A 14817-nucleotide genomic window follows, 5' to 3' on the forward strand; every position below is an offset into this window, starting at 1 on the left:
TGAATGAATCAGTGAATTACTACAGTGTTAGTGGTAGACCTAACTCCTTTTACAGAAGAGGTAAACAGAGATCCAGAGAGCTCAAGTAGTTTAATTCTAGACCATGAAAGAGATAGAAATGCCTTTGCTCCACTCATATGGAGCCCAGAGCGTCAAAACAAGCAGACTTCTTTGAGTAGCCCCTGGGGGTTTATGAAGGCTTGCTCGCCTGTCACTCTCCATCTTCAGAAGATGTGATGGCCTTTGTCTATTTAGCATTACCAGCAGTAACAATTATTGAGCATTTTTGTTTCTTCCAGAATATAAACTAATAAGGGAGGGGAGGACAGAGGATATCTAAAAATTAGAATAAGGACAGGTAAGGGGGAAGGTTGTAACAATAAGGAAAGAGAAGAGTGGATGGAAGAGAAAGAAAAGGGGTGCACCCCTGAAGACGCTACACCCCAGCCTGAAAACAGTGCGGCGTTTTAGGTGACCAAGCACTCCTAGATCTTTGCTAAGTTGTAGAATGAATTGTATGTAACATAAGAGCAAAACCCATGGACCTATTAAACTTGGACCAAGATAGGCCCAGTGTATAAATTCTTAGCATACAGAAATGACACTGCCACACTGGAGAAGGCCAGTAGACATTCTGTGCATAGGCCCTGTGGAGGGATGAAGTGGTGATACTTTATGAGGTCGAGCCTACCCGTGCCGGGACCAGACCTTTGAGTACAGTGAAGTTCAGGTCAAATCAATGTATTCTTCCTTCCCCATGACTAACCTAATATGTGAAGTAAGTTTAGTTGTCATATACTTTTCAAAAAGTTTTTCAAGAGATAATCAGGAAAAAATGCACACCGAAAAGAAAATCTTTAATCCTAATTTGTACCTGTGCAGACTCTTACCTTCAAACCCCAGATAGGTTTATTAATTGGCCATTTTCTTTTCACTTTTGAAAATTCATCGAATTGCATCTGTTACTTAATTTTTCCTCATTCCCTAAAAATGTGTATCTGATACTTTCCTAAAATACTGATGTACTGGAAATACAAATAATAAATGCTTCTATGTAGAACTTGCTGCTTGTGCTTTTAATACAGTTACAGGGTATTATAAACAAAAAAGTTGTAAATGTTACACTTGTTGTCTCCTGTTTCCAATGGAATAAATTGGAGAAGCTGGAATCCTGAAGTCCAGTCACCAGACCTGGAAACCCCGTGCCAGGTGGCAGAGGAACAGGCAAGGAACCTGGGTGATTGAAGCATCCTTGAGCTTTGACCCCAAACTCCTACAGGTTTTCCTTCCAGGGAAAAAGCAGGAGCCACTTTGTCTAGATGAGAGAAAATCCAAATCGTGGCTGCCTTTCCTCAGGCCCTAACCAGTTTGTTTGTGAGGTGACATAGGATGTAAAAACCGGGGACCGAAAGAAGAGTCCTTGTCCCTAGGACTTCAAACACAGCCGGTGTATATAGGCTACTTCGTGTGGAACCTACCATGATCCAGATGGGTCTTCTGGGTGCAGGCAGATGCGGGCCATCTTAACCTCAACAGCTCTTCTCTGGTTGGTTGGAAAAGACCAATCCAAAAAGTGGGTGATCCAGAGAGTGAGACACACTTGCTTCCAAAGGGGACCTTCCCCACAGAACATGAAGTGTTTGCCTCCTCCTCTTTCCTCATCAAAAGCCACATTCTCTGCAGCAGTTAGAGCACAACTGAAATGTAGGTGACAGAGGGCACACTCTGGGGAGGTGATAACATTAGATTTTCATTTTCTCTCAATGGAATTTTTCTCATATGCTTCTGGCTGGCCTGTCATGCCTCTAACAAGAGTGTTTTCCTCTGGGGAGTCCCAAGGATACGGAAGCGAGCAGGGACACCTCTTGCCACCATACTTTGCGGCACTTTATCACCATACACAAAGTCCTTGTCCCATATCATAGCTCCTCACTCTGGGGACAGTTGGGCTGGGAATAAGGATGAAAGCTATGCATTTGGGAGGCCAACGTAAGTTATTTTTTCTTTTTTTTTTTAAATTTATTTATCTATCTACTTATTTATTTATTTATTTTTGGCTGCGTTGGGTCTTAGTTGCTGTGCACGGGCTTTTGTCTAGTTGCGGTGAGCAGGTGGCACTCTTATTGTGGCGCGCGGGCCTCTCATTGCAGTGGCCTCTCCCGCTGAGGAGCACGGGCTCTAGGCGCACGGGCCTCAGCAGCCGTGGCACGCGGGCTCAGCAGTTGCGGCTCGCGGGCTCTAGAGCGCAGGCTCAGCAGCTGTGGCGCACGGGCCCAGTTGCTCCGCGGCATGTGGGATCTTCCCGGACCAGGGCTTGATCCCGTGTCCCCTGCATTGGCAGGTGGACTCTCAACCACTGCGCCACCAGGGAAGCCCTATTTTTTCATTTCAAATCATCATAATCTATAAAGCAAACGCAGGGGATATCTACTAAACACACGCACAGTATAAATCTATAGCTATAGTGCTTATCATATTGAAATTAAGGTATATTTGATAGTGGAGCATTTGAAAGAGATATGGAGGAATTTGTTTCTCATTAAATAGCACATTAAAAACTGGCTGAACTGGAATACCTTGATGCCAGTCTACCTACGTACACACCACGGTGAGTGTCAAGGAGTATTCGATGAAGCTATCAGATTGGAAGAAGACATAGTTCATCCGTGGTAGGAAACAGGAATTGGTTATGTCACAAAGTACAACCTCACTTTTCCCCCCCAATATATAGTGTCTTTCTTTAAAATAGCTTTATGCAGTAAAAAGAAGAGTAAGATTTTCCGTGGTTTGTATATCCCAGTTCTTTTCTTGAAAGGAACAACTTAGAAATTATTGGCAACAAAATTATCCACCATGTAAGCAGGAATTTCGTGTAAAACGAGCGGGCCTAAGAACTGAAGGGGCACGAGAGTTACAGACACTGAAGTGTGGAGCATTTATCTATAAACTCACCACAATTTACATACTATATGCATTCATCCTGCACCTCCTTGCATAGGTAATCATCTTTTATGTACATTCTACCATGGAGAGCTTTATTTCCCAGTATATCCCACCCTCCTGCCCCCAAATAATAATAAGGTGCATTTGTCATAAATGACCTGTGAACAATATTTTAAGGGCAGCTGGACACAAAGCTAGTTTGCTATCACCTCGATTATCACTGAGGAATAACCAAAATACATTTTACTGGTGGTGTTTTTGGTTTTGATAATAGGCCGCTTTTTTTTTCCAGAATTTATTGGTCTTCAAGTACATGACTCTTCTCTATTTGAAATGTGATGTGTCCTGGTTCTCAGTGTTGACTACATGCCTGGATATCAATGACCAGTGGATAGGCCTGCCTGTGTTTTCAGAATTTTGACAGAGTGGCTATAATTCTCCTTGAGAAGGCAAGCCATCTCTCTTGCGAGAGATTAAATGATAATTTGTACATTTTCAGTTTTTAATTTCCTTCCCAATCTTGATGGTTAAATTCTTCATATCCTACCGTCAGTAATTCAGAATTTCTTTTCCTGGTTACCTGGGAGAGAAATAGTTTTAAGAGATTAAAAAATGTCACCCAAGGTCAAACCGATGGTTCATTCCAATATTAACCTCTGCTGGTAGATGAGATAATGTGCTTGCCGTTTAGGACATATTCTTTGAAAGGTGGGAAAGATTCCTAACTTTACAACCTACTAAGAATTCTTTTTTTTTTTTTTTTTTGTGGTATGCGGGCCTTCCTCTGCTGCGGCCTCTCCCGTTGCGGAGCACAGGCTCCGGACGCGCAGGCTCAGCGGCCATGGCTCACGGGCCCAGCCGCTCCGCGGCATGTGGGATCCTCCCAGACCGGGGCACGAACCCGGTTCCCCTGCATCGGCAGGCGGACGCGCAACCACTGCGCCACCAGGGAAGCCCCTACTAAGAATTCTTAATCCTACTATTCTTTTTTTTTTTTTTCTACTATTCTTCTTAAATCTTCTCAGACTGAATCAATCTCTTGAAGCAGGGATGGCAAATAATTTGTGAATCAAAGTCAACGTGTTCCCTTCCAACCATAGCAGACATCATTACTCTAAGCTGCTTCCTCATTTGAAATGTGCTTCCTAATTCTACCTGGTACTTCCAGATTCAGTTGGTGTATACTTCATCCTGGGCATTTTATTAATATCAGATCCTGTGTCCTATTGTCATTTTATGGCCCAAGTCTGAACCTTTTCTGTCTTCTCAATTTTCTTTGTTTCAGGAAGTCAAAATGGCACACGTTATTCCTTGTGTGCACTTGGACACAAGTGAATTTACGATTAGCGTTCGGTGTAATGGCCTCAGTATCCTTCTGGAGTGTATGTTGACCGTAATGACGAGTTTCAATTGCAAACTTTGCCGTGTTTGTTTCCATCGAGTGCTACATATATAGAGAGAGACCTCAGGTAGAGTGGACACTGGCTGATTATCACTCTTTTTGACCATCAAAGACTAGTTATAATTTTTGAAACTAGGTAATTTTAGGCTAAAAATTATCGAAGGTATTTTTCCAAAAGTTATTTAAAAAGCTCTACGTAGGCTATATTTAACCTGCTTATTAGATAAGTTAGTTCCCTTTGTAAAATAAAATTTAGTCAAAAAAGTTGATTGAATGGATGAGTATCTTGAAAGAGACATCTAGGACACTGGAAGGAACACTTATCTGAGGATGAACTTGTAGGAATTTTTGAGGTTATTCATTGTTCACAAATCATGTTTCTTCATATTTTTCCTTTAGCTGATTATTTGAAATAAAAACACTTTATAAGAATATATACATATATACTTACATAATATACAATATATGTATATAGATTATATATATACATGTATATAGATAATTACATATACATATATATTATATATATATATGTCTCTATATATAATTACTCAGTTCCAGGAATATAAATCATTATGAGAAATTCAGTGTTGTTGAAATGCGTTTGATAAGTTGCATGTATATTTTTAAAGAAAAGGTTAGGAATATTCTAAAATACTTGGATTTTTTCTGTTATTTTATTGTCTTGTCTACACATTTCAGTTAATGCCAGCCCCTGTCGCTATACTTTTTGTACCAGGAAATGCCTTTTTCCCTCTTAAAATACTAAATAAAAAAGCTTGGCAAATAAAGGAAAACTGCTTTTTCTTATCTCTATTTAAGAGTCAGGCCCAGAAATGTTTTTAATTTCCTCTAAAATTTATATTCAGTAATTAAAACCAACATATAAAAATGGGATTTTACCTTGTTATTTTGCTGATTTTGGAACTTTTTACCACTAGTTTCATACACTTGGTTTTTAGATTGATCTGGTGACCTGCAAAAGAAAGCAAAAACAAGATATCCTGTTTCCTGGGCTTATCAACATTAAGAGCAACTATGGCTTTCTACTATTTTCGTTCTAAAATTATTATGACAAATGAAAACAGCATATTTTTGCAGGTGCCTTCCATTAGAGTTGGAGGAGATATGCTTTGTGCACCAGCCCCCTCTGCCCCGAGTTTTGCCTTCCAGTTGGCTTTACTGTTTCATAGGCAGTGGTCTCAGAAGGACTGAACAAAGCTCACGGGAAAGATGAGTGATAACTTTATCTTGCAAGAAGTGGAGTTATTTTTAAAGTCAAATTCTGAGTTATGGTTGCTGAAAGACAACCCTGTAATAATATTTTGTTCATACAGTTAAAAAAAAACTTTAAAAAAAGTTTATTTTAAAATTTGATGTATATAATTCCAGACTTTCCTATGTACACATAATTTCTGACGATACTGTATAAACATTTTGCACCTTGCTTTTTCACTCTTTACATTATAAAGTGGGTGTAATATTTGTGAGATATTTTATGATATATGTTCCCTTATCAGTAAACTCTTTTCTTTCTCTCAACATTCTGTCCATTATAATACCAAGGAAAGGGGGAAGGAGGGTGTCATTGTAGGAAGGAGGGAAACCCTGTCCGGTCCTAGTGCTTGATAGGAAGAAGGCAGAAGAGTTAGGAGACACATGTGGTTTAAAGAGGTTGAGTAACAAGTTCCTTGTTCCTCCTACCACCAGCTAAGGTAGCATTTTGGGTTCCTACTTGCCCCTGTTGGGCAAATTGGAGGCTCCAAGAATACCAGGGGCCGGGACTTCCCTGGTGGCGCAGTGGTTAAAAATCCACCTGCCAATGCAGGAAACACGGTTCAATTCCTGGTCCGGGAAGATCCCACATGCCGAGAAGCAACTAAGCCCGTGCGCCACAACTATTGAGCCCTCGAGCCACAACTACTGAAGCCCGCGTGCCTAGAGCCCGTGCTCCGCAACAAGAGAAGCCACCTCAATGAGAAGCCCGTGCACCGCAAAGGAGAGTAGCCCCTGCTCGCCGCAACTGGAGAAAAGCCCACGCACAGCAACGAAGACCCGATGCAGGAAAAAACAACAACTAAAAACCTGGAGTCAGGACTAAGAGATCACAGGTGAGGGGACAATGGAAATGGAAACTTTTCAAAGGATCTTGTAAGACAAAGAGAGCCAACCCCGCTCTGCCATACATCCAGATACCACCTTGGAGAAGAGAGGGGAATGGGAGAGGACCTTTGAGCCTAAATATCCCAAGGGAACTGAGTTGCCTAAAGTGATTGCTTGAACTATTACTCAGATGGAGTTCTTAAAAACTGGATTGGATTATATTAAACTCCAACCTCTCCCTCTCTTATTTCCCCCTCCCCCACTATCCTGTGGAGAAAGGGCTCAAAAAGGGAAATAGGAATAGATTCTAGAGGCAAAAAAAATGGACCTCCCCCTACCCTGCCCCATCTGAGGTGCAGCATGTGAGCAAACTTGTGATCTTGCTGTAGTTAAAACAAGTACTTCCATATTATTAAAACCTCCTTATAAATGTCACTTTTTATCATCATTTACTTAATCTGGCCCCTATATTTGAAATGATTTTCATTATTATAAATAGTGTCACAGAGAACACATTAGCCCTATTAAGTTAAAGGACAAAGTGAAAATTTTTAGTTCTGAAGAGGAAAAATTGTGAATAATTTACTCTGTTAGATGTAGATTTGCATTTTCTGTGTATTTATAATGGTAATTGTGATTAATAAAAGTCAAACTCATCAAGCCTAAAAAGAGACCTTTGAAAATGAAAATTTTGTTTATTCTTGAGAATTTTGCCAAGTAAGTTCCTAGTACACCTGATTCTATGTATAGAACATCGAAAATTGAGGGAAATGAAAAATGTATGGTGTATGTTCATAAATATTGAGTAGAGGAAAAGAATAGAAGGAAAAATAAAGGTGAAAATGCAGTGAATGACAATGACTTGGCCCCAGAATGGAGAACTGAACCAGCTGCAAATGCCCACTGTGTGTCAATGGCCTCAACTTCTCAGTAGGGCACTTGCCCTCAGTGTACCTTCCCCATCTCTTCCTTCACTTTCAGGTGGAATAACAGAAATGCAACCAAGTTCGTAATTCATTAGAGAAGGCTGCTTTTTGAATGTCCTCAACTGATTCCCTTCTGAGTTTAGTTTTAAGTGCCAGGTAGGGAATCAGTTTTTCCTTACAGGGCTGCCTTTTGTTTACAATTGTCACAGAGCTATAACAATGCCAGCAGCTGAGCAGGTGACACCGAAGAACATCTATGTATTTCTTACCTAAATTTATTCCTGTTATCCCCATTGTATAGATGAGAATTTGAGGTTTAAAGGGGGAGAAATGTAGCTTAAGGTTACCACTAGTTTGGGGTAGAGCTCAAGTTTGAACTTGGGACTAACTTTGAAGCCTCTAATCTTTTTTTCCCTTCCAGTTTTACTGAGATACAATTGACATACAGCACTGTATAAGTTTAAGGTGTACAGCATAATGATCTGACTTACATACATCGTGAAATGATGACCACAATAAGTTTAGTGAACATCCATCACCTCATACAGATGCAAAGTTAAAGACACAGAAAAAAATTTTTTTTTCCTTGTGGTGAGAGCTCTTAGGGTTTACTCTCTTCACAGCTTTCATGTATACTGCACAGCAGTGGTGATCCTATCATGTTGTACATTGCATCCATAGTACTTACCTATCTTATAACTGGAAGCTTGTACCTTTTGACTGCCTGCATGCAATTCTCCCTCCCCCACCCCGCCTCCAGTAACCGCATATCTTATCTTTCTATGATTTTTTTGTTTGTTTTTGAAGTATAATTGACCTCTAACACTACATTATTTCCTATTACACAACACAGTGATTCAATATTTCTACACATTTCAAAATGATCAACATAAGTCTAGCTATGGTATGTCACCATAAAAAGATATTACACAGTTATTGACTATATTCTGCACACTGCACATTTCATAACTGTGGCTCATTTATTTTGCAACTGGAAATTTATACCTCTTAATCTCCCTCACCTATTTCATTCCTTCCCCCCACTCCCCTCCCCTCTGGCAACCACCCATTTGTTCTCTGTATCTATGATGCTGTTTCTGTTATGTTTGTTCATTTGTTATTTATTTTATTTTATTTTATTTTTATTATTTTTTTAAAAGTACTTGATCCATCACTACCATCTTCTTTTTTAAAAAACTTAAGTAGCTTATTTATTTATTCAAAAAATTGAAATTTTTTCCACTAAGAGAATTTTGTAAAGACCGAAATAAATAGAAATGTGAAGGTGCGATGTCTGGTGAATATGGCGGATGAATCAGAACTTCCCAGCCAAGCTGTGACAGTTTTTGCCTGGTCATCAAAGAAACATGTGGTCTTGCGTTATCCTGATGGAAGATTATGCATTTTCTGTTGACTAATTCCAGATGCTTTTCGTTGAGTGCTGCTTTCAGTCGGTCTAACTGGGAGCAGTACTTGTTGGAATTAATCATTTGGTTTTCCGGAAGGAGCCCATAATAGAGGACTCTCTTCCAATCCCACCATATACACAACATCACCTTCTTTGGATGACGACCGGCCTTTGTTGTGGTTGGTGGTGGTTCATTTCGCTTGCCCCACGATCTCTTCTGTTCCACATCATTGTACAGTATCCACTTTTTATCGCACATCACAATTTGTTTTAAAAATGGAACATTTTTGTGATGTTTCAGTAGGGAATCGCATGTGGAAATACGGTCAAGAGGTTTTTTTCGCTTAACTTCTGTGGAACCCAAACATCAAAGCGATTCACATAACCAAGCTGGTGCTAATGATTTCAGCACTTGATTTGGATATTTTGAGTACGTCGGCTGTCTCCCATGTGGTATAACGTTGATTGTTCTCAATTAACATCACGATTGATCACTATCAACTTCAACTCGTCTACCCGACCATGGAGCATAGTCCAGCGAGAAAACTTTGCAAACTGCTTTTGACACATTCCATCAGGCACAGCACCTTCTCCATAAAACACACAAACCTTCTTTTGTGTTTCATTTGTGTTTTTACCTTTCTTGAAATAATAAAGCATAATATGCTGAAAATGTTGCTTTTTTTCTTCCGTCTCAATATTAAAATGGCTACACAAAAAGTCACCAATTTCGATGTCTTTCTTAAAATGCATGTTGATATGACAGCTGTCACATACAATCTAACAAATTGTTTCGAAAGAAGTTAAAGACAACCAAGTGCTAGTAGAGCCATCTTATGGAAAAAACCAAATGAACCTTTTGGCCAACCCAATAGTAATCTTTTATGATCCTTTGATCCATTTTTTTTCTAGGGTAGGTTTCGCATTGCTGAATTCTTTTATTTTTTTGCTTGTCTGAGAAATTCTTTATCTCTTCTTCTCTTCTAAGTGATAATCTTATTGGGTAAAGGTTTGCAGGTTTTTCCCTTTCCGGACTTTGAATATATCACGCCACTCCCTTCTGGCCTGCAATGTTTTTGCAGAGATATCAGCCGGTAGCCTTTTTGGGATTTTCTTGCAACTGACTCTGTTTTTCTCTAGCTGCCTTTAGAATTCTCTCTTTTTAACTTTTGCCATTTTAATTATGATACGTCTTGGTGTGGAGCTGTTTGGGTTCATTTTGTTTGATACCCTCTGTGCTTCCTGTATCTGAATATCTGTTTTATTCTTCAAGTTTAGGAATTTTTATACCACAATTTCCTCAAATATATTTTTGATTTCCTTCTCTCTCTCTCTTCTCCTTCTGGGACCACTAAATTGCAAATGTTGGTACACTTAATGTTATCCGAGAGACTGCTTAAACTGTTTTCTTCTTTTTTTTAATTTTTATTTTTATTTTTTTTGTCACAATTTCCTCAAATATATTTTTGATTTCCTTCTCTCTCTCTCTTCTCCTTCTGGGACCACTAAATTGCAAATGTTGGTACACTTAATGTTATCCGAGAGACTGCTTAAACTGTTTTCTTCTTTTTTTTATTTTTATTTTTATTTTTTTTTGCGGTACGCGGACCTCTCACCACTGTGGCCTCTCCCGTTGAGGAGCACAGGCTCCGGACACGCAGGCTCAGTGGCCATGGCTCACGGGCCCAGCTGCTCCGCGGCATGTGGGATCTTCCCCGACCGGGGCACGAACCCGTGCCCCCTGCATCGGCAGACGGACTCTCAACCACTGCGCCACCAGGGAAGCCCTGTTTTCATTTTTTAAATTTGGTTTTCTTTTTGCTGTTCTGATTTCGACTATTCCATCTTCCAGGTCACTTATGTGCTCTTCTGTATCACTTAGTCTGCTATTCATTCCTTCTAGAGTGTTTTTTATTTCAGTTATTGAATCTTTCATTTCTGATTGGGTCTTTTAAAAATATTTTCTAGTTCCTTCTTAAAATTCTCACTGTGTTCATCTATTTCCTAATTCAGTTAACATTTTTATTACCAATGTTTTGAATTCTTTATCTGATAAATTGTTTATTTCTATCTGATAAATTGTTTCATTATTTTTTCACGGGTTTTTCTCTTGCTTTTTCAACTGAGACCAGTTCCTCTGCCTTTTCATTTTGCTTAACCTTCTCTGCCTCTATGAACTTAGGTAAAACAGTTACCTATTGCAATCTGGAAAGGGTGTTCTTTATGTCAGAGTGTGCCTATGCAGATTTCATGTGCCCAATACCTTTGGTGGGAGAGCTGGACTTGACGTGGATGTGTCACATATTTCCTCAGGGTGTGCTGGCAGGTGTAACCTTGGTAGAGGGTTGGGCTGGAGAAGAATGAGCTGGAGCAGGAGCCACGTGTGGGGCAGGGCTTCCCCTCTGCTCACTGGCTGTCACCACCCTATTAGGGACAGGGTCTGATCCCAAGTTGCTGGAGCAGAAGTTCAGAGGGCCTGGCCGAGCTTGCTCTGTTCCTGTTAAGTGTGTTTCCCTTCTCCCAGCACCGGAACCCTCGCCCCAGGGGGGTTGTGTGCCGAAGCAAGGGGGGCCCTTTGTGGGCTCTCAGCTCATGTCAGCCACATACAGGGGTCCAGGCTGTCTCTGCAGTGCTGCCTGTGCAGGTGCCAGCAATCATTTCTCTTGCTCTGCTCAGACACAGCTTCTGGCACCATCCCCTTTGTCCCTCACAGCCTATTACTGACCCCTGTCTCTGCTGCCCCTGCCCTCTTGTGGGGCTACTCTGCCACACTGCAGGGCAGGTGGGGACCACATGGACTCTTGGCATGTGTCTGGGTTTGTGTTTCAACGTCAGAGCTCTGGGCTCTTTCTGATGCCCTGTTACAGTAAGTGCCAACAGTGGCCACCACAGCCCCACCCAGCCTCTGCCCCCAAACGATTGCTTTCTTTCCTTCCTACCCGATTACGTGTGGATCTTTCTTATAGTCTTGGTTATACAGGAGTCCATCTGACAGTTTCCAGTTAGTTTTCAGTGAGAATTGTTCCACATGTAGATGTATTTTTGATGTGTTTTTAGGGGGAGTGAGCTCCATGCCCTTTTACTTTACCATCTCCATTGTTCTCATTTAAAATAATTATCGATAGGTATGTATTACTTGGCATTTTGTTAATTGTTTTTGGGTTGTTTTTGTAGTTCTATTTTGTTCCTTTCTTCTTTTGCTCCCTTCCCTTGTGATTTGATGATTATCACAGCGTTATGTTTAGATTTTTTTCTTTTTTGTGTGTGTATCTATTATAGACTTTTGGTTTGTGGTTGCCATGAGATATCATATATAATCATATATAAATATGATTTATATAAAATCATATATAAAATAATCATAGATATGATTATTTTAAGTTGCTGATCTCTTAAATTCATACAACCATGGTTGAATTGAAAATACAAGCATGGTTTTATTTTAGGAAGCCAGCAATTTTACTCCCTTACTTCATGTTTACTGTTTTTGACATCATATTTTATATATTTTTGTTTTGTGTATTCCTAAACTACTTATTGTGGATATATGTGCTTTTACGACTTTTGTCTTTTAACCTTCCTACTAGCTTTACACATGGTTGATTTACAACCTTTACTATGTATTTGCCTTTAACAATGAGATTTTTTCTTTTTTAATTTTCGTATTACAAGTAAATTGTCAGTCACATAAATGATGCTATCTTGTGAGGAACAGAAATAACTGAAGGGAGGGGGAGCAGGTGGTGAGGGTCCAGGAGGGGTGCTCAGAGCACCCCTGGGCTCAGGTTTTTCTCCAGTGAGAGTCTGTCTGAAGCAGCCCATGGGGGCAGTGGAGTGTGCCCTCATTCTGAGGATATTGGGGTTTAATATTTTACATTGAAAAAGGGATCCTTAATCAAGGAGTTGGAAAGAGCAAAATTGAGGTGATGTGGGGGATTTCTCTTTTCTCCCCCCGCCAAAGAAATTGGGTTTTTCTTATTTCTTCTTCCCTTTCTTCCTGTGTTCCTTCCTCCTACTCCCTTTCTCTCTCCTTCCCTTCCTATCTATTATCCAGCATCTAACGTGGCAATGAGCACATGGGTGCTGAAAAATGTCTGTTGAACTGAACTGGTGTAAGGGACACCTTATTCCTGTGTATTTGAATACCAGAAGTCCGTGTCAGCCCCCAGAGGCAGGCACGGGTGGAGAGAGTAGATACAGCAAAACTTCGTGAGAGCCGCTCATTTCCAGATCACCTTATGCTTTGCTCTGTTGACCTCATTTATGACAACCCAGAACTAAAGTGGTCTTTCTTACTCAAGAAGGAGGATGATTAAAATTACAAATTGTATAGCCATCTGAAACAGGAAATAGGGCTGATTAAAATAAAAATTGAATTCATTGTTCATAAAAGCCACATGCAACCCCCTTCTCCTTTTTCATCTTATTAGGGTCTTACTCATCGATCCTTTCTTCCTCCCCCCTCCTTTCTTTTAAATTACGTATGTGATACATGACATATTCTCATTTTTAAAAATTTGGACCCCAAATCTGCTCCTTTCCATTGTTAACAGTAATGATAGCTCAATGTACTTATTATTCCATATATTTGCTATGCTTTTACTTACGTATTAGATTGAATCATACAACATTGTCAATATTTGATGATTTCTAACTGGCAAAATGGCAATGCCATATGGTTGAACCTAATATACTTATAAGTACATATTTTTGTTATTGATATATTATATAAACGGGATCTATTATCCTGAAATTTACTTTTCTCATTTAAGGAAATGTCCTGGTTTTTTCCTATGGCAGTTCCAGTAGACTATATTACCGCTTTTAACTGCCATGTTCCACAGTGAATAATACACCACACTATGTACTTAACTGTTCCCCTATTGATGGGCTGTGCAATTATTTCACGATTCAAAGCAATGATACTGTGAACATTGCAAAGTGCAATGATTTTTGTAGGAATAATTGTCTAAACAATTATTTACACAGTAGAGTATCTGAGTCAAATTTACAATTTTATAGATATTGACCAATTTCTCTTGAAAAAAAGTTTTTCCAATTAATACACCGAACAGCAATGCCTGATAGAACTAGTTTTCCCTGATGTTACCCACACTGGATATTTTTGACCTTCTCTTGCCAAACTCATGAGTAACTAATGATATATCCTCATTATTTTTAGATTTCCCTAATTACTGTGAGATTGAATACCTTTTCCTATGTTTCATGGGTCATTTGGATTTCTTCTATGAACTTGCCTCTATATTCTTTACTCATTTTAATATTAGTATGTTTGCCTTTTATTGATGTGTAGGAGCTCTTAATAGTATGGTTGTTCATCCTTTGTCTATAAGTTGTAAATATTTTTCTCCCACCTTGTTGCTTTCTGTTAATTTTATTTATGGTGTCTTTTCCCCTATGGGGAAAATGTCTTCTTGGATTGAGGTCTTATTAGGGAAGCCATTTTTTAGCCTAATTTATAGAAATATAAAAGAAATTCTTCATATTTTCATAGTTTCAATCTTAGGTTTGAATCTTTGATTTGAATTGATTTGTGTGTGGTAAGAAACTAATATTTTATTTTTCTAAATGGAACGCCAGTTGTACTCTAATCATTATTGACAAGTCTATACCTTCCTTACTGATTTGAAATGCTTGTTAAAATAAATTCTTTGATATCTAGGGCTTTGTTTGGGGCTTATATATGTTCTGTTGATCTATCGTCTAGGTCTGTGTCTATCTTAGTGCTTTAAATATTATTATTTTATGTACTTCTATCTTATAGAGCAGCCTCCCCACCATTGTACTTCAAGATTTTCTCTTGTATATTTTTATTTCCAGAGGAACTTTAGAACCAGAATGTCAAATTCCATAAAGAATTCTGTCAGGATTGAGATTAACTCAGAGAAAACTGACAGCATCATCATAATCTTCTCTTACCTGAACGGATACTCTGTGTTTTATGTTATTTGTTAAGAAGCTTTATAAATGTAATTTCATATACCCCCTGCAGCAACCCAACAGGGTTTTTTTTT

General features: G+C 39.2%; 1 protein-coding gene across 1 annotated transcript in view; it reads right to left on the reverse strand.

Moving 5' to 3' along the window:
* Window positions 1–3205: 3205 nt before the first annotated feature.
* Window positions 3206–14817, reverse strand: part of IMPG1 (interphotoreceptor matrix proteoglycan 1) — a 96326-nt gene continuing 84714 nt past the window's right edge. Inside the window, exons 17-18 of the mRNA XM_028494727.2 lie at window positions 5249–5321; window positions 3206–3523 (exon numbers count right to left, since the gene is read on the reverse strand). Of these exons, the coding sequence (XP_028350528.1) occupies window positions 3446–3523; window positions 5249–5321 (151 nt within the window). The 3' untranslated portion in view covers window positions 3206–3445. The remainder of the gene's footprint in view (window positions 3524–5248; window positions 5322–14817) is intronic.

The sequence above is a fragment of the Physeter macrocephalus genome, chromosome 10 (genome assembly GCF_002837175.3).
Source record: "Physeter macrocephalus isolate SW-GA chromosome 10, ASM283717v5, whole genome shotgun sequence".
NCBI lineage: Eukaryota > Metazoa > Chordata > Mammalia > Artiodactyla > Physeteridae > Physeter > Physeter macrocephalus.